The sequence below is a fragment of the Sparus aurata genome, chromosome 16 (assembly GCF_900880675.1).
Source record: "Sparus aurata chromosome 16, fSpaAur1.1, whole genome shotgun sequence".
Lineage (NCBI taxonomy): Eukaryota > Metazoa > Chordata > Actinopteri > Spariformes > Sparidae > Sparus > Sparus aurata.
The window spans coordinates 12,957,746-12,984,880 of record NC_044202.1 but is presented as its reverse complement, the minus strand read 5'-3'; the positions used below and the strand labels follow the sequence as shown (position 1 = coordinate 12,984,880).

The 27,135-nt window shown below is 43.3% G+C and overlaps 1 protein-coding gene across 8 annotated transcripts in view; it reads left to right on the top strand.

The window, feature by feature from the left end:
• The window catches only part of esrrb (estrogen-related receptor beta), a 47,270-nt gene extending 20,731 nt beyond the window's left edge, over positions 1-26,539 (top strand). For 7 of the 8 annotated variants that reach the window (XM_030392311.1, XM_030392308.1, XM_030392306.1 and 4 more), the window contains 5 exons: positions 3,152-3,277; positions 9,266-9,376; positions 9,881-10,042; positions 19,343-19,612; positions 23,264-26,539. In XM_030392311.1, the coding sequence (XP_030248171.1) occupies positions 3,152-3,277; positions 9,266-9,376; positions 9,881-10,042; positions 19,343-19,612; positions 23,264-23,508 (914 nt within the window). In that variant the 3' untranslated portion in view covers positions 23,509-26,539. The remainder of the gene's footprint in view (positions 1-3,151; positions 3,278-9,265; positions 9,377-9,880; positions 10,043-19,342; positions 19,613-23,263) is intronic. The other variant, XM_030392305.1, reaches the window with a different exon arrangement.
• The last annotated feature ends 596 nt before the right edge of the window (positions 26,540-27,135 follow it).

The window sequence follows — 27,135 nt, the reverse complement described above, 5'->3', positions numbered from 1 at the left end:
GACAAGCTTACTGTAAAATATTTAATAGATGCACCCTTTTAAGTCAATTTTGAATCTACTGTTACCAGAATCAAAACTTACGTGACACTTTTTTTAATAGTGTTCAGGGTACATTAATGCTTCCTTTACTCACTTATGTTGTTCAGAGTCACAAACTGAGTTAAAATCTAGTTGCTACAAACAATATAATTTAGACACATAAAGACATTGATCATCTTAAAGCTATAGTCCCTCTCCTTTTCAAATTGAAACAGCTAAAAGCATAAACATGAATATCAAAGATTACATTTTATTCAACAATTACAAGTTTGTTCAAAACACAATCTATTTAACAAAAATTAGGATTGAGGCGATTATAGAAATGTTCCAAAAGCAGGCCAAAAATTTATCAGGACAATAAATATTGTGCCTCCATAATTTTTCAAAAACTATACATAAAGTGTTTGACTTGATATGAACAAATTGACAAACAATTGAATTAGAGGCTTGTCACCACTGTAGTTTCCATCAGCATCAGATGTTATAGACGTAGCTGTTGTCATGTTTATTAAAAGACCTGAAAATCAATTTGGGAGCAAGAGCAAATATTGTGATTAATTCTTTGATGCTGGAGCTAAACTTTTGTTCGCACTTATATGACGGATTGTGCCTTCAGCATTAACATTTCTCTGATATTTTTATCGTCCTGTTTTGAATAGGTACTGTACTGATACTAAAACCCTCCCTCTCCTAAATATAAACCAAATGTAGAGATGAAGAATTAGTTAATCCACCCCTCTCCCCGCATTGAGCTGAGAGAAGCCCCCGCCGATCAGACACACAAAGGGCTTGACAGGACAGGTGGACAGGGCAGTACGTGAGCGTGTGTTTGTTTTTGTTTCTGGGGTGTGTGATATCAAAGGGGCTAACTCTCTTTGTTAGCCACCAGGTGTGGTTTGTGCACGTGTCCCCTCAGAAAGCAGAGGGAGGGGAGCAGGAGAAAAATACCCCTATAAACAAAGCGTCCTCTGGGACACACAGGGTCAATTGTGGCGGGTTGAGCCGTGCAAGCAAACCTGCAACAGAGCAGGCGCATGTGGGAATACGTTGTGTTTTTATAGGATATAATGAAGTGAACAAAGATTTGATCAGATTTTTTTAATGTATTTAGTATTTTACGTCCCTGAAATTTGCTGATTGGTTAGTGTATAATGGGAACGCAAACCAAAAAGACCTCCATGAATTGATTCCGGCGCAGCTTGGCACTGATTGCCTCCTCCCAGCATATGGGAAATGGATAGGATTATTATGGTCTGTTTCTGCTATGACAACAGAGAAAACAGACAGAGGGAAAGACAATCAGAGCTCATCAGCCGCTTTCCTCACACCTTTATTTACCCCAATCCCAAAGAGATGAGGAAAATTAGCATAATGATTTCTAACCCAGATATAAGGAGGAATTTCTAATTATTTATAACATCTTGGGACCCTCTACTTGATCTGTCCAATAATGTTAACATAATTGCATAAGTTGTCAAAGGATGTTGGAGGGCTAGTGGAGGAACGCCAGTGGAATATTACACAGCTTTCTGTTTCTCTGTACAGAAATGTGCAAGAGTGAGGGTCAGAGCTATGGAGCAGCTGCAGGATGTTGGGATGCAATCCTAATGTGTCTGTGTGTCAGTTAAAATACTTCCTCTGTTAAAGGTGTTTCTGTACAGTATGTGTGTATGTAGCAGTTTCAACAAAAAGCATTTGCTGATAAATTGCATACTTACATGTATTGGAGTGGATGAGGGGAAAATATTGAGGTAATTCTAATGATTAAATTCTTTTTTAGTACTCTACATTTTATTTCACTGTACTAACATACTATAACATAAACCTGAGGTTAAAAGAAAAGTTTAGAAAAATACCAATGTCAAAAGCTTTAAAGCTGAAAGCCCGCTCAAAATGAGCATGATTCAAATTCCTAGGCTGCAGTGACCATTATATTGAAACCCTTTATTGAAAACCCCCCGAATACAGTAAAATGTAGGGAATCAGACAGAAGCGGAGGAATTGCCTCACATATCCTGCCCTTTCTTTTGCTAATGCTAGAGTAGAGAAGAGCCGGCTCTTTTATTGTGCAGCAGTGAAACTCTTTTTCATTGCTCCATCCTGGAATCAGACGCTGCGGTTGAATAATGCATAAGGCCTCTTGCCTGTACACTATGTAAATAGTCAACAATGGCAACAGTGGTAACAACAGGTTTGGGTCTGCAGGAGTATTATGTAAAGTGGTCAGGGGCAGCATGTCTGGCTCTCTAGCCTGCTATTGAGGCAGTGGCAGGCCCCTCTGAGCACAGGGGGACATGGCCTGCGCCCGGGGCCCGGAGGGGACACGCGCAGAATTAATGAGGCCAATTTAGTGTTGGACCAGGGTGGCGTCTACCGATGGTTCCTCAAGGACTATTGTAGCTTTACCTCCACCCTACACCCTCACTCTTTACCTCTTACCCCAGCTTCTCCTCCTGTCGTGGCCCCCAGTGCTGGAAGGTTTTGTTTCTCGCGGGAAGAACACCTGAACCACCTGCACACTACAGAAATGAATTCTATAGGAATCCATGTGATATACAAGTGCCCATGCCTGGATGGCAAAATATGATTTATTATAGACCATCTGATAGCACAGAGTACACACTGTATCAGAGGCAGCACTCAGTTTACCATTAGTTTCTCATTAATGCCTGTGACATGCTTCCACCTAGGGCTCAATATATGGCCTTATAAAAATATTGCAATATTTTTAGGCTATATCAAGAAACACAATATATATGTATCTCATGTTTTGAAAAGCATTTTGAAAATGCCAGGACTGGGTGACAACTTTTTTTGTCCAAATACCTGCAGATATTGTGGGGCCAGAATAATGGTAGTCTGGTAAATTCAGGCAATATAATCTCTTTACTGTAACGCAGCCTTTAAAACCAGGAAACAGACATTAGATCACATTATAATGATATCCAAAATCAAAGATGATATATTGTCTCATATCACAATAACAGATACTTCCTCCTCTTATTCCACCCAGTATTTGAATATCTGCCCAAACATTTGGTTTTGCATTATAATGAATCAATCAACTACGGTTTGGTCATTGTTAACCTGCTCTCATTTTCCTTCTCCTCAGGTAACATAGAATACAGCTGTCCCGCCACAAACGAGTGCGAGATCACAAAACGGAGACGCAAATCATGTCAGGCTTGTCGCTTCATGAAATGCCTCAAAGTGGGGATGCTCAAAGAAGGTAAGAAGAGTAAGAGAATTTTTTTATTATTCTTACACCCACAGAAACACACACTTGCACGTATGTTGGTTCATAGCTATCAACAATCCAAAAAAAAAAAAAGAAAAGTGCCATTGATCTGATGATAAATTATTAGAGCATCACACCCTGGTTCTCACACTGAAGTCCCAGACTGCTTCAGTATTTTTCATCTACCAGCCCAGAGTAAGAGATGCTTACAGTTTAACTAGTCGGCCCTAGACAACAGTTCCCAGCCCCCTTGTCCTCCCCCTCGCTACACAGCAGTAAATAATGTGCAGTCGAGCTGGGGACAGAAATATGCTGAATAGGTTGATCCTGCCGTCTGAGTAATAGAAATGTAACAGTATTCCGCCTGGAAAGGCTCAGGCCAGGTCCCTGAGCACACACTCGGCACAGTCTCAGCTCTCCCCGGCATATTGATCCACTAAATGTTTTCCGAACATCTCAGCTCTCTTCCTGTGGATGGTTTTTTTTAAAGTCACGCCATCAGGGAATTCAGTGACAATTAAACATGCTTCCGATGGATTTGTCTGGCCGGGTTTCTACCCCCCTCCCTTTGGCCACTGACTCAGTCCCCTGAGACCCAGAGACTTGGCTGCTCTTCCGGGGGGAGACACCTATCCCTTCTCCCTTTACCCCATTGCATTAGTGGACACGCTCTCACCTGCCTCTCTCTTTCTCACTTGTTGGTTGCCCGAGACAAAATGAATAATGAAAGATATGTGGCTTGGGGGTGAAGTGGCGGTGTTATATTTATTCTAGCGTCCTCTGGGAGCCGCTCAGGGACTCTGAGGAAACGTGTTTTCCTCAAGTGCTGATGAGTATGGGTCAGGTAGCACTTGTGTTGTGCAAAGTATGATTGTCCCTTATGGTTATACAGTGGTATAAATACTCTGCCAGAAAGAGGCTCTGATAAATGGAATTCTGTGAAAACTTACACTTTTAGGTCCTTCGTCAAACTATGTGCAATAAATATATCCCACCATTATTCCTCCCACTATTCATTGTATAGTGGGATTTATGGATGCATTTAATCCAGTTGCCACCTGAAGCCAGAGTCATAGCCCATATGGATCTCCTCACAGTAACAGAATCCCCTGGACTGCATGCAGCCAGATAAAACCTCAGTGCCAGAAAGACAGAGTAATCGCATTACTATCTGATGAAAAATTTATGCCAATATATCATCTTGGAGAATAAGAGACTACAAAAATATGTAGCTGTGGCTATAAATGAATGACCAGTGTCAGGTCAGGAGTAAAAAGAGTGTAAAACTCAAATATGCAGACTTTGGTTAAGCCTGAGGTTCTAATGCACACTTCTGTGTGTTCAGCACATTCCCAGAATAAGAATGATCCTTCTTTTGACTCAGCGGCTGTCGTCACCACACTGCAACTATTGTCACTGCCTTATTGAAGTCTTGCATTGCATAGATCTCTCTCAAATAACTTATATCTGTCACCGTCAAGATTACTCAACATTCGTCATGATTAGCTGAGAGACAGGAAGTGCATTTATAGCGTAAGCTCTTCCTTGTGGTCCGGCACTTTAAAGTGTCACCAAGATGAAATGGAAAGAGAGACACATGGTCTGTGTCCACTGTAAGCTCTATGAAGCCGTCGGCTCAACGCCATGCTGGTGTAGAGATGGCCACCGCTCATGTGACTGAGGCTGCCACTTACTTTCATTACTGCAGAAAGGTCACATTGTGTCTCAATGGAAAATCACCTAATTATAACTTTACAGCTCCTACAAAGTACAGTGCTGCCCCCCAATGAATCAGAAGATTAAATCTGTCTCTGTCTCTGAAACAATAACAATATTAGGCATTTTCTGAAGTAATTAGAGGTAGATATTTATACTCTGAATGATACACTTCGTAGGATATCAGTACTAAGCAGGCACTGAAGCTAGAATCAGACCATTCGTCTCAGGAAAAATGGTCTTTGGAGATCAGCAGGCTGATTACAGGAGACCTGCCTAAACCCTGTGTTGAGTCTGTACTTTCCGTTGACTGTATAAAGGAGGAAGTGATCAATAGAAGAATCAAATGTCTGGGGCAACAGGTTTTTCCTCTGATCAATGAAAACGGATCAGAGCTTAGAGCAGGAGAGAAGACAAGATACTATTGAGAGATTACATTGACATCATTCAGTGGCACTTGCTCTCTCTCGGCACAGACTTCCTATCTTCCTCGCTTGTGACCCACAGATTCCCGAAGAAGAACGCTTTGCATCTGTTGAAAGTTCAGCATACATACCAAAGTATGCTGAACAAAGGAGCAAAGTACATCTGTGTTGATATACAATACACTGCTTGTTGTTCAGCAGACTGGCGTGCATAGAACAACCACATCCCACAATAGCCCCTGTCATTGTCACATAGAGAACATACACATAAACCACACTCCATTCACATGTATGGCCCCTGAAATACTAGACATGTAAATGTCCACACGTTTGTCAGGCCGTCCATGTCAGGAGGACGTATGTCAATGTAATGTCAGGAGCCTGCTTCAAATACGCAGAATTGGCGGTAGTAAAGTCAAACATTGCTTAAATTTTTTTTTAACATACTGCCATTTAGAGCAGTCTGAAGTTTAGTTTCAGTACCATTTGGTCTGCAACTAACGATTATTGTGTCCATTATTTTCTCAATTTATTGATTAGTTGTTTGGTCTTTGAATTAGTTTACATTCTAAAAAAAGTAGTGTCAGTCAGTGTTTCTCAAAGTTCATGATGACAATATCAAATGTCTCGTTTTGCTTACAAGGAGTAGTGTAGCTAACCTGTAAATGTGACAAGGGTGTCAGCATGGCAGCTCCTGGGTTCGGTGTACGTGTGGGGGGTGATGCGTGACAATTTTTCCGCTACCCTCGCTCATCACCATTCGCGATTAAAAATGCTGCAACACACTTACAAGTATGCAAGGCTGGCAACAGGGGCCCTTTGAAATAGTGCTGACGGCAGTTTAGCGGGACGGCTTCCTTGAAAGGCAAGGTTCACCATGCCTTGCCATGTGGCCTTCTGATTTTCCCAGCTAAAATAGGGTCCGCCTAAGCCCCCCTTGGCATTGCCAACCATCCCAGACATCCTGACAGTTTCCCCAGGGAGAGACACCCAGAACAGGTGAGGGACTCAAAATAAGGGCCCCAACCATGGCCGGCCACACAAAGTGAGTGAAGACAGGCCCTTTTGTAGGAGTGTGCTCTGAAGGGGATTATTATTGTTTTTGGAGAGAAAGAAGAGCCCTAGGTCAGCTGGCCCCAGCCCCCACCCCGAGGCCCTGCGCTAATCCGTGCACAAATGCCAGCCGCCTTGGCCAAAAGCCCTCTCCCCCTGCACCCTGCTTTGAAGAGATGATACCCGAGCTCACCCGCTGCTACCCTCACTGCACTGTGTAGTGAGCCATAAAACAGCAAGATGACTTTGGATGAGGTGGTACTCAACTCTCTTCACACATTTATAACACACCTACTGTTTACTTTGGAGGCAGCACAACAGAGCGATCAGAGTCAGACCACTTAAAGCTTTGGGTGCCACCAAAGGGATATTTGAACCTCACAAAGGCCCCTATAAAGTCCTGGCCACGGTGCCCAACAGGCAGCATGAGTGAATGAATCCGTCTAGCTGCTCTTAATCACTCTCTCTTCCTCTCTGCCTGTATCTGGACAGTAAAATGAGACAGGTTAGTGCCAAGCTTTAATTCCTGTCAGCATCTGTTAATTATGGCCAGGACTGTTCTAATTAAAAGAGGCACCCATCTTACCTTCGTTGCTGGCTTTACACCGGCTGACACTGCCACATGACTCAACCGGCAGAGACGCAGCCACCTGGCAGCGGCCGAGGCTCATCGGGAGAGCCGGAAGAAACCGTAGAAAGGGGTGACATCACGTTTAACAATGAGAGGAATTTTCCATCCCTACAGTAGAAACGCTACCATCTGAGTTGAAGAGGAAGAAAGTTTTAAGCACTTAGTAGACACGAGTTTATGAAAACTATTCTCAAGGCGCCTTCACAGAAAAAAAAAAATGTCTTTTTATGTTGCTCATAAAAATGAAATTGTCATGGTGTGTGCGTGCATGCATGTGTGTAAAGCAGAGGTAGTTGCCTTCAGATGATTCCCTGGTGCTTGCTGGGAAGGATGAGGCTCTGTTGGGAATTGGGGGTAATTAGGTTAGTGGGTTGTCAGTGTCAGGAAATTGAAAGACAATCCTAATCAGATTTGTGTTTCTAGGGAATCAAATCATTTATATAAGTAGAAGAAATCTCTATTCTACATTTACATGATGATACAGTTTACTGGACACTTCCTTCTCAGATGTGAGGGATAAAGGGGCTTCAGCCATGTCAGATAAGAAGTGAAAATCAGGCATATTATATTTTGCAGAAATCCACTGTTGAATTCCTCTTTGTTAAATGAAGGCCACCGCTTCTACCTTACATCATCTGATTTTGCGCTCCCCCCTCTCCGTTCACCAAGCGACCTCCGATCACCGCGCATGGGACACATCCAAACTCATCCCCTCCAAGAGCACTCGCTGATGGGCAAATTGTATTAGGCTCATTTGCAGTGGCCACACAATGCCCAGGTTTGACACCGTCCTCCCTGTTATAAAGTGATGAAATCATCAAGGAAGTGCTCTGGCTGCGGGTGTCGTTCGCCCAGAGGACGCGGGCAGCTGACAAATTAACTCCTCCTCCACCGCAAGCTTTTCATTGAGCCTTTTCTCATCTGCCCTTTAATATTAAATTTGTTTGGTGGGGGTTACATTATGCATATAAGTTAAATTGAAGGGATTCTCCCTCTTGACAGGATTAAGATATCAGGGATATTTAGGCTGTACGGTCGCAGTGACATGCCCGGACAAATATGAGGAATGCAAGATATAAATGTTTGCATACAATTGCATTAAATAACCAAATACCTGCCTGCTGGTATCAAATAAATAGAACAGCACAGATGAAATATTTTAACTATGTTGAAAATTAATAGAATAGAAAAGACATCCAAATGGAAACATTCTTATCAAATAATGAGATAATAAATAACTTATGTTATGATGAGGCCGGCTTGACATTTACAGTATCAGTGCGCAACCTGGCCCCCTAGCTGTGGCTGGGGGTGATAAGGCCTCAGTGCTACTCCAGTGAAAGAGGGGTGAAATAAGGGTCTTTTATGGGAAAGCAATACCTAGTTATCTATCTGCAGTATGACAGCGGATGTTTTGTACAGTGTGTGCGGGACTGTTGTCTCCGCTTGTTCTTTTTCTGGATACCGACGAGCATATCACCTGAGCTCACACACACAGAAGCAAAGAGGCATGTAGCTGGCAGCTAATTAGTATGCAGTCTGCCTCAACCCCAAAAGCTAAATAATTAGAGGGCCAGTCTGTGAGATCATTGACCCCGCGTTAAATATTCATATGTTTAGACCTGCTCTGGGCTCAGCTGTGTCACAGTAGACCAGCCAGGCATGGACCACATATGGGAAGGCAGCCGTGCCTCTGACACATCCACACACCCACACACACGCGCACACACACATACAGGAGTGAATGCTCACACACGCAAACACACACTTCTAGCCGCTCTGCAGACCTTTTAAAATACTACATAGAGCTGCAACTAATGATTATTTCCATTATAAAAAATTGTGAAAATTGGTCATCATAATTTTTGAGTTTATTTCATCCAACCATCAGTCTATAACCCAAACTAATTCACGATCATAAATGCCTGAAAAGCAGCATATTCTCACATTTACACTCACATGACGACTTTCACACCTGATCTTATACAGAACATGTTATTTTCTGATCATCGCCCCACATTTCTAGTGTAATGGACTGAGGATTTATTATGTGTATCTTTTTTCTGAGCCTGTTATTTCCATGTATTTGATATCCCTCAAAATCTGATCTGGAAAAAATACCCTTCTTCATCTCATTTCCCCTCTTGTCGTTTTTTAACCCAGGGGTTCGTCTGGACCGCGTGCGAGGAGGCAGACAGAAGTACAAGCGGAGGTTGGACGCAGAAAACAACCCGTACCTGGGCCTGACGCTCCCCCCTCCCACCAAAAAGCCTCGTGAGTACTGCTCCGTCACTAACCCACTGTCTTGCTCCTCTGCCAACATGCAGGAAAAAAACTGGTAAAACTGCATGTCCCATGTTTGAACTGTTGACAGATCACTGGTCAGGCATATAGGTCAGCTATTGTTGTGGTCCGTGCCGGAAAATGGGTCTGATAAGTCTATGAGCGGATGAACAATAGTAAACGACGACACTGACGACACAGTGCTAGAGGACACTCACGGTCTCACACATACATTTCACTCCACTCACATGCATTCTGTAGGGATAAGAGCTTTCAGTGCCCCCGTTTCACTCATACAAATTCAAGCTCCATCCATTAATTTGCATAATGGGACGAGAAGGAAAGCGAGACCACCCCTCTACCATGTGTTAGAATTTCACAGATGTTTATCTGCGCGGTGCATCTTTGTGCCTCGCTGAGCATTGCGATGTTATGACCTTTGACCTCTGCTTTGCTTTGACACCACCTCACCCCTCCTTCCTCCTCTATCCTCAGTCACAAAGATAGTGTCTCACCTGTTGGTGGCGGAGCCAGAGAAGATCTATGCCATGCCTGACCCCACCATGCCGGAGAGTGACATCAAGGCTTTGACCACGCTGTGCGACTTGGCTGACCGCGAGCTGGTGGTCATCATCGGCTGGGCCAAACACATCCCAGGTATAAAACAAATTATTTTCGCTTCCTCTCTCAGTTTTTTTAAAGGCGTTTTTCTGCTGTCCACACACTCGCGCACGCAAACGTAGATAATTAATGACAGCAGCTCATCCAGCCTCGGGGTGTGTGCAGGATGGAGGGGGGTGCAAAATGGACAAAGCTCTGTAAGGAACAAATCAATAGAGTGCATCTAAAAAACCCGGCATTGAATGGAGAGGGGGACACTGAGCCGGTGCCAATGCATGTTGTAATCACCAGGGAGATTTAGAACAAAGTTGGGACCCTGCCCAATCCAACAAGACATCATATCACACACAGACAACCACATATATGCACACACGAATGCACAAAAGCACACATACATTGAATTATTGATGGGCATAATCATGTTTCTTCCTCGCCCCATAGGCATTCTGATAGACGAGGTGTTAGGTTATAAGAGGCTGTTGAATTAAGGATACAGCACCTCACGTCAGCAGAGATTTTGCTTCCTTCAAGAGTTTTCCCTCTGATTTTGACAGAGAACACATTGTTTAGCTGCTCTTTTTTTTTGCAACCGAGGCAGATTCTCCTTGATCTTGAGCGTGACCCCCATAACTCTATAACATTACAGTGCTGTAGGCATCGGGGGGGGGGGCAAACTAAATGAATGTGTCCCTCAGCGGCACCTCCATAACCTCTTCTTCTCATCAGCATAACTTGGACAGGCAACGGAGCTGTCAGCATGCAGGAAATGTGCGACACTACAGCACTGACGAATACTCACAGTCTGCCTCTCTCACACACACATACATAGATACAAGTATAGGCTTCATGTCAAATCAGGTAATCAGAAGATACATTTCTGTCCTAATTCATAGATTCAGAAGGGTCAATTATTTTCCGTGATGTGGACTCCACCTGACCTCAGCCAGGTGCATTTTGTTCTGAAAAGGTATTAGAGTACTTCTCAGAAGGAGGGGTATTAATCAGGTACAGATCTGATAGTAAGGAGATTAGAGATGGATATGCTCTCAGCCCCTGGCCTCAGCCCCGGCCCCTTGCGCGTCTAAACTGTTTGGATCACTCCCCACAGGCCCTGCGTGGTCAGCACACTGAGAGTTTAACAAGGAGCTTAGTCAGGACTGGATCACAACTGACCTGATAACACACTCTCATCGTTGTGACCCAAAAATTACACCAGCGTCACAGACACATGCACTAAAAAAAAAACTTCAAAATTCCTGTGCTGGCTGCTGGAGGCATCGCTCACCGGGACGCACATATGTACAGATACAGCAGAAAGAGTCTGTCATCTTCTTTATCTTTTACTGTGGAAAAATACAATACATACTTCACAGGTCATCTGAGGCCACTGAGTGAGCTGGAGCAGGTGTAGTTAATACTGTAGTCATCACACTAACCCCATGAATCATACTCTTAACGCACCATTTTTTTGTAGGTTTTAACTTTGTATCCTCGAGTGCATCATCATTTTAATATCTGTACACACCAGCTCGGATTTTGTGTGTCATCGCGTTGAAGTCCAGTTAATCAGATTATACTAACACGTATTGTACAGTGGATAGATTCATATTGTTAATGGGATTTGCCCCCACAGACTGCGGCAGAGGACTTTCGTCATTCCAAATGTGTCGATAATGATCATTTAACCCAAAACCTGAGGCAGTAAGCCATGTCAATCTGATCCAACTGTGACAAGTACCTGGAACTGAATGGATGCGATACAAATGTGCTGCACCTGCGAGATGGTAGACTTTAAGTAGATTATTCAGATCTGTCTCTGTAGAAACTTTGCACTTGTGCTTTTGTTGCCCATTTTAATCTTTTTGGATTTATATAATATACTGATTTTATATCATGACTTGATACAAGGCTTTATCATTATATTCTGATGTCTTTTCTTGGTTTTAAAGGGCTGCATTCAAGTGAAGTGATGTAGTTTTCTCAATTTACCAGATAGTTTGACCTGCTCTAACACTTAATTCCCACTTAGTCATTATATTCATATTACTGATGATTATTTATCAGAATGAAAGTACCAGTAATCATCCTTTTATTTACATTCCTTTTGGGTTTTTTTCTCAGAAATATCATGAATAGCTGATTTTGAGGCGATTTCAAAATATCCGGATATATATATCGTGTATAACTCTATAGCCTTAAAATACCACAGTTTTATTTTAAGACCATATCGCTGCAGTCTAGATTAAAAAGAAAATTTGACAGGATAAAGACTTCCACTTCAGCTGACTGCTTGGTCTGTGTCCGTCCCTTTGGTGGTGTCTGTATTAGGACAGTGGGTGTCCTCTGGCCATGAAATGGCTGCATAATTGAGTTGTACATGGCTGAACCTGATCAGAGACGGTTCACTGGTTGAGCGAGACTCCATGCACTAACACTCCATGCAACAACGGTACCCCAGGGCAGCCTACCATGCGCGGCTCCTACAATATTTCTCCCTCCATCCGCTGCGGGACAAGAAAGGAACAGGGGGAAAAAAAACTGCTGATTGCATTCTGATAGATTTTTGCAGCCTTAGGCAATGGAATTAAAAAGATTAACAGTTCATTATGAAGTAGACCACATTGATTAGGCCATTGACAGATGGGCCAATAACCAAAGTCCAAATGTAACAATTTAAATGTCATGAAAATTGGCACTTACCTTCTCCCAATTGATTTTTAATTTCCCCTATTCTCAGCTAACATTTGAAAATGCGTTTCAAAAGTGGCATAATGTGGAGTCGAGTGGCCCTATTGAGTTTTAATTGGAGGGCGATTGGAGGATATCAAAGCCCTGTCATTAGTGTAGATGGTATCTTTGTCCTACAGGGTCCAATGTCAACTTTGTCACCCTGGCTCTATTTAGCACACCATGAAAGGTCAGTTTGCACACATGAAGTACTTTTTGGATTTTACAGTGTTTTTAGATGAAATAAAAATCAATTAGATTTGGTGAACTTGCTACCTGAGTTTAATGAGGAAGATATTGAAGGCTGGTGTCACATATCAAAAGCCTTTTCACAGGTTTGAATTGCCCAACTGCAGCCTTGCCCTCACTCTGAATCTGCCTTTGATTAATTGATAATCACTGCGGAGCTTTCGGACACTAGTGTCACGGCTCCAAATAGCACCATGAAGCAGAGTCAAAAGCGGCTGTTGCCTGCGGGTGGTAGGGTCATTAGGAGCAGTGTTAGGGGGATGCTGACAGATGGCTTGTTGCTCCTAAGGTGCTAACAACCTTTGACACACATAGCAGTCCAATGTCCACCCCTCTGGCCCCCTTCCATCCCGTTAAAAGCTGCATTTCACTCCGTCCAACAGGTTTAGGGAGGAACTAACTTTACTGACAGCTTCAGTACACTCAAACCTGTTTACCACTTTGACATCACTGACTACTTCAGGATAACAGCTTGACCCCCATGGCACCCCACATCCTTTCCCACCCGTGGTGGGAATGTCATGTGCTCATATGTAAAAAAGGCCATGCACGCTGCTTATACAAGCGGTGCTCGTTGTTTGGTGTTTGTCAGCTCCCATCCCAGCTTCCCCGGCCTGAATGTTTTCAGCTGGGAATTCTCAGAAGGCTAAAGGGCCAAGCAAACATTGACTCTCTGCTTCTGCTGCTGCTGCTGCTGCTTTACTCCTACACAATAAAACATATTTTTACTCTTGCATGTCACCCCGAGAATGTAAAATATTTAAACAGCATTCAGAGGTTGTGTTTATCCTTAAATTAATTTAGATTTTTTAATTGAGCTTTAGAAAGAAGATAAACATCCTCCTTGTGTGTGATTGCATCTTTCCTTGTTAGATTCAGACCAGATGAATCTGATGAAATGATCTTGTTTGCATTGTATTCTATTCATTACTGGTGTTTTGGGAATATTCATCATCTGTGCTTTATTGGATTCCAGCTCATCAGCTCCGCTTTTGACAGACAACCGCCTGGCGTGCTGGTTGTTAGCATGGAGGCGGCGATGTTAAAAAGAGATCGCGCCTCTTGTATGTTGTCGTGTTTGTGTCAGCTCAGCCCTCCACCATAATCACCCACCCCATCCACCCATCAGCCCACCCTCCTCCAGCCCCCTCCGGGCTCCTGTTTTCTCTTTGCCATTAAATTGTGAAATCTACTTACTGTGTTGCCAGCCTGATCCCACTCAAGCTGCGTAATCTCCTTGTAATAGAGTGTGAATACTGCCCGGCAATAAATCAGCACCTCATCAGTGCACTTTATTAAATATAGACACCAACAGACAGCTCTTAGTATATTCAATTTACCCTCTGACGTAGGCTTCAACACAGGAGATAAAGATAGATTGAGCAATCAGGTGGATGCTGAGGCCTGAACCCCAGGCAGGAGAGCGGGAGGAAGGCGGAAAAGCTGCGGGGAGATTGAGATGGGGGCGTATTGGAGGCAGACAGGCAGTCAGGAGTGTGCAGGGCCAGGAAAGGGACATCTGCCAGGCAGGGTGGGGGAGGGCTTTGTTTGGTTACTGTGACACATGAGCAGGTACATCCAGCTTCGTAATTGTGCATTTGCACTGTTCGTATTGTCACCAAGTTGAATCTGTATCAAACACTGCGCGTGAAGTTGTAGCATCAATGTAAAAATCTGCGTCAAATTTATGTAAAATGTCCTGCAGGAAATCTTATATGCTGATGTGCCTTTAAGTAATCGTCAGCAGAGCTCCATCCCTCATTAAGCAATGTTGCTTGATGGCAGCAAAGATAAATTATGTGTAATTACGGGCAATGATTAAAGCCTGATTCGTCCTGTTCTTTGGGGCTACACAGATATATGTAACGTCAGGATTGGGCAGTGGGACCCTGGGGAGGGCTAAAGACTCCTCCGTCAGGGTCAGGAGGTCATAGGGTGCAGATTAAAACAAGGGGATTACTGTATTTAACGTTCTTCAACCTCATAACGTTCACAGGCTACTGGTCAAATCACCCATTCCCTAGCTACTTACCACGGGATAATGGGCTGGTTATCACGTCGAAGAAGGCAGATAGGCCACTCTCCTGAAAGCGAGCGCCGGAGCAGAAAAAAACAAGATTAATTTTCTTTTTCACCGAGTCGATTTAGTTTGTATTGACATGATTTTGTCCAATAAAAAAATCAGCCTTTGTGTCGTCAAATCAGCAAGAGAGGCTCGCAGCAAAGTGAGCTGTTTGTGTTGTACATGTCGCCGGACTTCAGGTCAAATTATTTATGTCAAGCGCAGCAATTTATTACCAAGCTGCTATTGATTGGGTCCTCCTGACACTGTCATGTAAATTCAAGAAGAATCATGGTCGGCAGCTGCACATAAACACACCCAGATACACACAAACAGGCGTGCACACACACACACCATTATGAAGCTGCTCAAAATTGCCCTTCATTCACGTATTGGTTGTACATCTTACATCTTACACCGTAGCGTGTCACTCTGCCAGATCAGAGGAATCTATACAAATCAGAGGTGCATACATTTTCTTCTTGTCTTTGTCTTTTTTCTTTTTTTAACTCCGATCTTGAATAAAAAGCTTTGATAAAGAATAAGCTTATGGCAGCATGATCATTCAGCTCAGTTTGAGGTAAGGGAGAAAAAAAAAAGACGTGCTGAACCCCTGGGGTCCTGTTAGGGGCAGTTTTACTCCAACTGGAGCCCGGAGAGCACTTGACTTGGCTGAGGTGAGATTGCCGCTGGGCAGGAGTCTTCAGGGCCTGCTTGTCCTTCTGATAGCCAGCCATGATAGATCAGCCCCTGTCCAGCCAGAATTACTCTCTTTCCTCTTTCTATCTCCTTTTTCCTTTTTCCCCTCGTGCTCCGGTCGCCTTTTCGCTCACCGACGCTCTTCTCTCTTTCTTATCTCTCTTCCTCTCTGGCTCATATCTTCTCCTCTCTTTTATCCTCCATTTCTCTCTCTCTCTCTTGCCATTTTTCCCCTTCTCTCTCCCTCCCTCTGTCTGCTCTGTTGTCTGATTGAGGGTGAGTTACGAGGGGGCTGCAGCTGGAGGGGGCCACCGTGCCTCGTAATTACATCTCTTTTTATTACCCGCGCTAATGGCCCTCGGGGAGAGGGAAACAATAATAAATTAATAGAATATGAACTCCGGCTCAACAGAAATCTCCAGCATTTCATTTTGGACCGTCCTGTGCTCTGGCAGATGAAACGGCGCTCTGATTAATCTCCGCAAGGGGTTTTGAAGCAGCCGTGTGCGGGTTCGGGCTGCCCCCTCCTGCCCACAGCCGAGGGCTTTTGGGGAGATAAAGGGAGAGATGATGGTTCTGGCTTCTGTTGTTGGTCTTTGGTGGTCTTGTTTTCACCATTTGAGCTTTGAATGATGGTGTGCTGATGAAGTTAGTGGTCAGTGGGCTGATCTGTAGTGTTTGTCACCTGATTATATTTTTGTTCCTTTTTCTAGATTGAACTGATTTTACATAAAACGTATTTTACATCTAGTAATTTTGAAAGTGAAAATCCCTTTGAAAGGTTCAAACTGGAATATATTGTTATCTCAGTGTTGTCTCCTCCTAGTTTAAAGGGCTCCGTTATAGTAGTGGTTAATTTTTTGAACTTACCAGACTGTTTTACAGTTATACACTTTGTCATTATATTGACATTTCTGATCATTATTTATCAAAAATCTCATTCTTGCAATTGAGGTATTTGGTAAAAACATTGGGTGATATTTGATTGTGTTGCCTAGTCCTAACAATTATAAAGTAAGGTGCCTTAAGGAGATTTTAAATACCTATATATATGGCTTAAAATGTTTCAATATTATTTAAAGGCCATATCACCCAGCCCTTGGACATATGATTGCTGTACCAGCAGGGTGCTTAAATCAAAGTGGACAAAGAAAATTGTTGAAAACGTTGTTATTTCTGTATTCCTGCCACAAAGACTTTCAGACAAAAGTCTGCCGGTGCACTCAGCAGTGGAGTGGAAAAGGCCCTTCAAGCGCGCAGACAGGCCTCTCTGATTTGGTCAATATTGTGTCATGTTTGGTCAAACCCCGCCAATGCAGTGGGCTGGAAATGAAGATGTAAATATTGATATTTCATTAGAGGAAATCACCCACTCCGACGGCACTTAACCGGGCCACCTTCAGAGTGCGGCGGCCGGAGCGCAGTGTGACCTGCGGAGTCGGGAAGTCACTTCATTACTCGATTAAATTGAGTGGAAAAAGGCGAGGCAACGACACGAGATCCCATTTGGAGCGATAATTTAGGCCCTGAAGAGAGGGGATGGAGCAGGGGAAAAACACTACCTCTCCATCTCACAACACTGGATTAAATTCAAGGACTTTTAGCGTCAAAGGTAATTGTAGGCTGCTGGGCTGCATGTGTGCATATGGCTGAGAGGTGTCTGCTGTATCAGAACAACTCTGAAGCCTCTCCAACAAGCCCTGAACGAGGCCTTCACACGGGCTGTCACATTGGGAGCAGCGCTTTAGTTCCGCTTCAGTCCTCCTTGGCATTAAAAGGCTCAACAAAGCCTTGTCTGTGATTGTGATGCCAAACCTGATGCGGCAATCAAGACCGCGTCCATGCTTGCATGACAATTTCCCTCCGGCCAGACCACATTCTGTCCGACTTAATGGCCATGTATGCAGACAAGGAAATAACACAACAAAACATTTTAAGATGCAGTCTGGATATGTGTAATGGCAGAGGCCCTTACAAAATATGGCTTATTGCCTCCACTGATAATAGTCAAGTGTTTTGAGTGCTTTCGGCAGTTTGCTCTGTTGGGTCTAATTTAGGGCTCTTCAGACCTCTGACCGGTCCAGCCGGGCGCCAGCACCTTTCTGTTAGCACTCTATTCTACTGACTATTGATTCCCCTTCAAAATGTGAAGGCCCTCACATTCTGATCACAATCTGTTAATTAATGTATCCTGCAGCTCTTCCCCTGCAGTGGTCATCACCACGATAAGGGAAATTGAACACTCTGGTACTACTCTCTCCCTGGCTCTTCTTTTCTCTCTGCCTGTCTCTCTCTCTCTCCCTCTCCATCCTCTTTCTTTTTCACTTTCTCTCACACTTCCTCATCACGCCTCTTGTTCTTCTCACATGTATGTGTGTGTGCGTGTGTGTGCTCGTGGTGTCCTGGCAGGAGGAGATAAACATCAGACTGGTGGCTGCACCCCAGTGAGATCATTTATATTTAAGAGAAAATGTGGGGCATAGGTGCGGCGAGCGCCCTGGTCAATACTGTAATCTGTCGCCTCTTAATCACGCCGTGGCAGGTAGCGTGGCAGCAGCAAACTTGTAAAAGCAATCATATTAATCAGGGGTGGGGCTGAGGAGCCTAATGTGCTGTCAGAATGAGCCGCCTGCAGGCATGCCGTGCAGGAGGAGGGGAGGTGGGAGATGAAGGGGGGGCTCATGCAGTTTATTGACATCTGAAGGGTAGTACGAAGGGAACAGGGATGAGATGGCTATCTCTCGCTTCCTTTCTCTTTTTGCCTTTCCCCTCTTTAATTTGTTTGAGTTTCTCACAGCTCATCTTTTGGGGATCTAGCAGTTTGTTTGATTTAATGTTCTATTCTGAGCATATGTAGAGGTGCTGAAGGCGAAGTGACAGCGATGTGACGCGCCCGAGCTCATCAGCTCTTCCAGCTGATGTTGGAGAGCGAAGCCTTGGGTTTAAGCAGGTCTTCAGAATGGGCCTGAACCAAGTGACCCCCTTGCTCTATTTATGTGGGCACATTTATGTGCATAGATGTCATGACCAGTGTGGGTATATGTGTGTGTTTATTTTCCTGGTTGACACATGTTTTGTGTGTCTTTGTATGTTGCTGTGTGTGGGTGCGTGTTCGTCCTCGTCACCTCCTCCCGCTACACAGTGCATGTCATGTCCTCAACCCCTCCAATGAGAATGTGTCTCAGTGCTAATCCGCCTCACACCAATAGAAGTGTGACAGGATACAAGGGGGTAACCACATGGCTTTGTGTGCCCCGGACCTTTGCACCGATTTACTGTCCTCACTTACAGTAAAGCCCACTCAAGTGCTCTGACACCGGCTTCAAAGAGCACCTTCCACTGTGCATTTAAAATTAAACACCAGTCGCTAACATGTGCCTCGGCATGCACTCCGGGCTACCGGGAGTTGACAGGTCATGTTTGGTTTACTGATCAACTCCAAGTGCTGTCTGTTCTTTTACTTTGAAATACTTTATTGTTCTTTTCTTATTATAAAAGAGGACTACTGCCTGAATCATGAAAGAGGCACAAACATACACACATATATTTTATTCTTTGGTCCTCTTGTCCTCATCCACTTTCTCCCTCTGTCCTTGTAGGCTTCTCCTCTCTCTCTCTGGGAGACCAGATGAGCTTACTGCAGAGCGCCTGGATGGAGATCCTCATCCTCAGCATAGTATTCCGCTCGCTGCCGTACGAGGACGAGCTGGTTTACGCCGAGGACTACATCATGGACGAGGAGCACTCGCGGTTGACGGGCCTGCTCGACCTCTACGTCTCCATCCTGCAACTCGTCCGCAAGTGCAAGAAGCTCAAAGTGGAGAAGGAGGAGTTCGTCACCCTCAAGGCCATCGCTCTCGCCAACTCAGGTGAGGCGTCTTCAGCACACTGACGCATCACAAATAGTGTTCGGCCGTCGTGATTTTTAATTGAGGCAAATTTTATGTGCATTTTAATGAAAAGTGCATTATTTTAAAATAAGCATGACAAAAGTTAGAGAATAACCTTGATGGAAAGGGTATTATTTATTGTAGTTATTTTAGTTTTTAGTATTTGATAACAATTGTTTTAAAAATATCAAATCAGCAGAAATAATGCAGTGAGCAAACTTAGTTTATATTTTAGAAAAAATCTTTAAAGAATATCTATAATCATATAATATAAGTGTTATCATTTGAGGAACAGACACTTTGGTTTTGAAAAAAAAATTTTTTATATATGTATATATATATATATATATATATATATATATATATATATATATATATATATATATATATATATATATATATACATATAATTCCCTTATATATATTCATATAATTCCCTTTATACCCCTCTATTTTTGAATCTGTATTTGATTCTACAATGCAATTTATTTTTGTTTTTAAAACATTCTTATTATTCCCACCCTTTTTCCAGTTCATGTTGTAAAAGTAATGTACTACATAAAAAAACTGCTGAAACAACAAATGAAAAAGCACACAATACATTAAAAATACTCAGAATTTGTAGCTTTATTTTTTTTAAATCAAGACATTCAGAATATTTCACCTCTTCCTTACTGGACCTCTGAGTAATGCGCACTAGATGGTATAATATCCAGAAACAGCCAGTTATTGTCTGACACAGTTTCAGAAATGACATTTCTTAGTTTTTCAGGAGTTTTTCAGTGTAACCTTTAGTTTGGAGCGTGAGATGGAGAGATGGAGGGAAGATAAGGGCAGTGTTACAGGAAAGAGGGATGGAGGAGTGGGGCTTTTTTTTTTTTTTTTAATTGAACACCCTCCATGTTGTGGTATTTCTCCAGCGCTGCCTCTCCCCTCTCTTCCTCTATCTCCATAACAGTAGCTGCGGGGCACAGCAGCCACGGGAGATAAATTTAGCATTTCATTAGGAGCACAGGGGCTGTCAATAAAATGTGTTAAGTCGAATGGAATGAGTATCAAGGAGTGATAGGCCTCGTTTGTTCCAATGCCGAGACGGCACGCCGCTATTGACAGGCTCCTTTTTGAGGAGGCAGGACCTGTCCCCGCTCTGATCAATGCACGCCTGGGTCACTGGGCCGCTTTTCCCTTGTTTTGTCCGCGGCTGAAAAATGAAAATGCTGATGGTGGGCCTTTGCTTTCAGACAACAGAGCTTTAGGGAGGTGGGGGAGAGGAGAGCTGGGGGTCGAGGAGCACGAGGAGGAGGAGGAGAAGGAGGGTGTCCGGAATGTTGGAACAAGGTCTCTGGGAGATCACTCTCCCGGGAGCCCCTCTGTCTGACAGCTGTGAAAATTCATAGCGATTGATTTTGTAATTAGCAGTTTATCAATCGGATCGACGTGGGCTCACTGATGGATTGCGAGGAAATTGTTTCTTCAAAGTTGTTTTTTTAAGACCGCCCCTCCTCCAAGGACTACAAGCTGTGTGCTCTCCTGCCCTTTTTTTCCTGCCCATCTGTTGAGATGTCTCTATCGCTTCTTTTATTCTCTCCTTCTTTCCCCCCTCGCCACAAAACATTCAATTATGGCAAGGTTCGGATCAGGTTTATGGCTAAAATGTGCATGTGTTTGCTGGTGTGGAAAAAAGGAACAAAATATTGCTTTGAATTGTTAAAAATGAAGCTTGTTAGACTGTGAATTCAGCCTCTGTGAAAAGAACAAGAGATAATTATGTCACACCACATCCTCATTTGAGAGTATTTTTTTTCTCCTTTTTTGCCTTTTGTTCTTCCATCCTCCCCCCCTTCTCGCCTCCCTCCCTCCCTCCCACATTCACTTTACAAAACGACCTACTTCATTTTACCACTGTGGATTTGAAAACCGTCAGGGTGAGAAATGTCTCAAGGTCTTGGGAATACAGTTGTTCCAGTCAATGAATTTGGGGCGAAGTCTGAAATCTGTTTTGCCTTTTATTGTCCCGTGTGGTAAAATATGCGCCACCAAGGTGAGACGAGTCAGGCAGCCAATGACATGCCGCCTCCGGAGTGCCAGACACCGGTTAACCAGTGAGAGAAAGCGCGACCCTGGACTGTCCCTGAGAGAGGCTGTGAGATAAAGACAGAGGCAGGAAAAAGGCGAGAATGAGAGGGGAGTGCTGTAACATGATGTACAGTAGGATCAGAAAAAAAAGTGTGTGGGGGGCAACGGCGTAGCGAAACATTATAGGAGCGGAGAACACTGGAGAGAAGCCAGACTGAAACTGTAGACTGATCTAAAACTGGCCTGGAGGGGAGAGAGATTTGGGCTGACTGAAGCTGAGAGAGTCACAGTTTTTGTTGTTCAGAGGACAATATAATTGGAAAGGTATAGTGTTACTTTGGTAGAAGTTAACGTCAACCATACAATTAATACTTGAATAAAAGTCTTAAAGTATTCCATATCAAATACATTTTGATATCAAAAGTGAAAGTATAATGTAATTGTGTACTACTGGTTGACCAGTTATCAACATTTTTTGGATTATCAGATTTGTTTGGTTTGCCGTTTTTAGTATATAAAAAACATAGCTCTGATGTATATGAAGTATAGAGTAGCAGATAACGGATACACTCAAATAAAGTACAAGTACCTCAAAATTGTACTTAAAGGGTTACTTTTAAAAAAAACATGTTTACACATTAAAGTATGTTTACAGGCCTTGAGGAGTACTACTGTAAACTGCACAGGTGCCTATATTACCCACAGTGATAAAGAGAATTTATCGGATTACATGCAGCTTTCTCTGGAGCTACAAACGGCTTCATTTTACTTTTTTACGTATGCAGTTGTACAACAAAAAAACCTTTCACACACTTAAAAGTTTAAAATTGGTGAAGTTATCCTTTAAGTAAATGTCTTTAGTTACATCCCATTGCTGCAAATAATAAAAGAAATGCTCAGGAAATTTTTCTATTTAGATAACTGGTTTTGTTGTTTGCAAAATAAGCTCATTAGAGTCTGTTTCCCTTCCAATCTGATGGTCAGAAGCCCCTCTGAGAGCAAGAAGGAAATTAATTGAAAGGAGGTGTTGTATTCAGCTCAGGCTCGTTTATGGCCTCCAATTCTCTAATGGAGCCCCCTTTTTTTCCTTGTTTTGTCGCTCGAAAACAATCTGTCCTCTGGAACAGTGAGGTGTTTAATGTGTACTCACTCAGCAGAGATTGGGTGCTATTCATGCCATTGTTACTGGAGGATAACATTGATTTTCAGTCCCGCTGGTCAAGGGCCATATGAATGTCCCGCCCAGTCCACCAAAGATTAAATATATAAATAAATAAATGAAATAAAGCAGATGTTTTTTTTCCTTCCTTTTTTATGATCTATTCTTTATCTTGTCTGGGTGTGAGTTACACTGATAGTGTGTTCCCTTCCCTTACTGCTACTGGCAGAGCAGTAAAGATCAATCATGAGATTTAATTTTGTTTTTAGAAAAATCCATTTCCCATCACTGCTGTTATATTACCATTGTCTCAAAGTGCAAACTACATTTCATAGTTTCAGTTGTTTTTTTCTTTTCAAATTGGAAAATCTTCATGTTTCTTTCTCTCCTTTCAGACTCCATGCACATAGAGGACATGGAGGCGGTCCAGAAGCTCCAGGACTCTCTGCACGAGGCCCTGCAGGACTACGAGAGCAGCCAGCACCAAGAGGACCCCCGGAGGGCGGGCAAGCTGCTCATGACCCTGCCTCTGCTGCGACAGACGGCCACCAAGGCCGTGCAGCACTTTTACAGTATCAAGGTGCAGGGAAAGGTGCCCATGCACAAACTCTTCCTGGAGATGCTGGAGGCCAAGGTCTGATCGGGGGGCAGCTGATTGGCCAAGCCGAGCTGAGGGCTGCATCAGCGAAACGGAAAGAGACTTGAACCAAGACTGAGGGTACTCAGGAGAAGGAGACCCCCCACGGACTGCGCTAGGCAGGACAGAGACTGACCTCTCTCACTCCTCCTCCTGGAGCCCTGGGACACTAAATAAAAAGAACAAATGCAAAACTTGGTTATTAGTATAAATATAAAGATGATGCAGATTAATTTAAAATATATAAGAAATACTATGTACAGTAATAATTTTTTTGGTTTTTGTTAATTGTCAGTGGTCATACTGTATATGAAAAGGACCCTTCTGCCCCTCAGCATCTTCAGAACAAGTAGTTGCCAGATCTTGATAACAAGATAGAGGATTCTTTTTTTTTCATAAAACTAAAAGTTCCTTGAATTGGTTCTGAAGAAAGCAGAGGCGTCAACAACCATAAACACTTGTCTCACACATGTGTTTTTTTTTTTGTTTCTTTGCCTGGACTTGACCAGGACATGTATATATTTATTATTGGAAGACTGAGTGTACAGTTCAAAGTCTGGTGACCTCGGTGGCCATTTTCTCTTGTTCCCCTTCTGGAAAAAAAAAAGAAAATGAACTAAAATTGTTACCTAAATGTGAACTCTTATCAGTTTAAATGTACTTGGATATACCTCTCCAGAGCAGTAAGCCGTGTGATCTTTGTGGATCTGTCCTCAGAGTGGAAGACTTGCTGGTCCCATTTTTAACCAGACTAGCATAGGCAGGTACAAGTAGTCAGTCGTCTTATTCTGTAGTAACTCAGCAATAAAGGGAGCTGTAGGGAAGCCAGGCTAAACCTCCTATCTGTCATGTGCTTTTCAATGCTGCTTTAGCTAAAACAACATCTCTGTGCATCTCAGTCCCAACAGTTGGACAGACCACTGTTGCGCACTAGTGTTCCTCCTCCCTCTCGTGTGGTGGTTTGTGTCGGTGCTTGTTCATGCAACCCATTGAACCCCAAATTTGGTCATTGTTTTAAGCCGTGGAAATTGCCTCTTGGCATGCAAATAGATGACCTGATTCGAGCTAGGTGAAAGATGATCAGTGGGTTCAGTGTGGCAGTATCAAAGGATTTATGCCGGGTGGCAGAAGTCCAGGAGATTCCATGTTCAAACAATCAGAGGCCCATATGTCAAACACTCTATTCTGGGCCCCTTTAAGCCTGTGGCAGAGTCATCCCACACACAGGGAGCAAGGTGCCCAGCATCTGCTCTCGCCATTTTAGACACCTCCCGTCTTTTAATAGCCGCGCCTGCATTTACAGAGCTTCAACCAAACGGAGGTAAATGGCAGGTGCAGAGCGGGAGCAGTGGCACTTCACACTGGGTTTATTTTTAACCCAGCAGGAGGTTGTTGTCTGCGCGGCATCCCTCCAGGAGTACATCAGACACGTGGAACACTTCTTGACCTCATGTTGACACAGTGGCCAGTGAGGAGTAACACCCTTCCCACTGGCCAGGAGGCAGGCATCTGCGAGGAGAGCTCGGGATGCACAAGCATGCACATGTGAATAGCTATGCAAGAAACAAAGTGTCAGCATGCTTTAAAGGGTAACAGCAACCCAACAGTGTGTCAGTACAAGGTGTGATCTCTGGTGGGAGGAAGAGATCTTGGGCTCCCTTCTCCCTGTGTTTAGCTACATGTCCGTTACACTGGATGTGAGTGATACTGTAGTCCAGTCCAGCAGAGAGAACGTGTTGGAGGCAAATGCTTATACTACTGAAGGATTTTATGTGATGCGATAAATTGTGGCGCTGTCACAACAATATGATACTGTGATCAAAGGAATCCCTGACATTGCAGTAGGGTAGAGTTGCCGCCATGCTTGCGATATCAATGGCTAGCGCTGCTCCAGCAGCCGGCAGGCCCTTTTTTTACAGCAGCCTGATTGGCCGCGTAATGGAGGATGCCTTCCCTCTCCAGCACCCAATCATCCCAACGTAAACTAGCCGCTGTCCAGTTAACAAGCTCCATTGTAGAGGGTGACAATATAACTTGAGTTATTTTACTGTTGTGCAATACAACAGGGACCAATTCTGACTGAAACCATGCTAAAAGCATGCTTTTACTTAGATTTGGGAGAATTTGTATGCTGTTAAGTAACATATTCTAAATCCCTCTAATCAGAAACATGTATCCTGTATATCAGAAGAACTATATTTGATTTGCTCCTCTGATTAAAAAAAACAAAAACTTTTGTGCTTGTTTCAATAAAAGTGCAGTAATAAATGAAAACTTTTGCAGAAAATCTTTACAACTGGAATTTTGTAGTGGCCCAAGATGATCAGCCATAAGAATCACAACAATGGGAGTCCTCTCGTCTCCCTGGTTTTCTTTTTACCTTGCAATATGGCACTGTGTTAAGTAAAAGAGAACATGTCTTACATTACAAGCTGTGTCTAAGTGTGTAAATATATTAGCGTCAATACAGTAGGTTGCCGAAATACCATTGAAAATAAAGTATGCAGCGCCCTGCTGACTACTACCTCATTATCTTATTGTCAATATTTCTCTGATTGAACACTTTCTGCTCTTTATCATCCTCACATGTCTGTGACAGACCTGAGCCATCCATTTTTTAAATCACAAAACTGTTCCTCCCTCAGTGCTCCTGCCAAAATATTTGTAATTGTAGTTATTGATCTTCTCTCCCCATTCATTCTTCATAGATTTGTTTGTAAAGGTAAAGCATGCTTCACGTCGACCACGTGACTGGGCCATCAGTGGGTGTGACCCCCATTTTGGTTACGAAGCGGGTATGTGTTTTTATGAACATCAATGTGTCAGAATTGGTCCCTTGATGATAAATTGCGGACAGGGGCAGGTGACTGATTTCCTGCTTCTGTGCTCTGAGTATTTATGGTGTGAAATATATCATTTGGCGATGGTGTACATTGATATCTCTGATCGTTAAATCACCAATATCTGTGTAACTTTTATGTTTTGATTTTCAAAAAGGTAAAGGATCAATGAATTAAATACTCCCTGAACTCTGTGATTCTTTTGTGATCTAACTAAAAGAAACTGTTGTAAAGCAAACTTTGAACAGTTTCATAAGTTGCATTCAGCCAGCGCAAGCTCAAGGTTACCGCTTTTTAAACAAAGAGTCCATGCTCTCGGCTCTGTGAGGCTGCTCACTCAGGTGAACAGAGTGACAGCGCAAACATGGGTGAGTTTAACGGGTATAATGTTCATCACGTTTTCTGTCTTGGTTTGGCGTGTTAGCATGACAACGTTTAAAACACAGTAATGTAATGTACAGCTGATGCTTATGGGAATGTCATGGCTTATGCAGGTATGTGGTCATAAACTAAAAGAACTAAAAAGGGAAAGGTCCAGAAACCAAACACTGGCTCTAGAGAAGGCCATTCACAGATTAATGGGGAGGATGTGATGGGGGGTATTCAGTTGGTTGCAGTCAGCAACTCAATCTCTAGATGCCACTAAGTCCTACACACTGGACCTTTAAGAAGTCACCAAACAATGCAGACAGTGCACAACAGGAATATGTCTCCAATTTTATTGCAATCCATCTAGTAGTCTGAGCTATTTTGCCAAAGCCCAGATTACACATCTTCTGGGAACCATGAA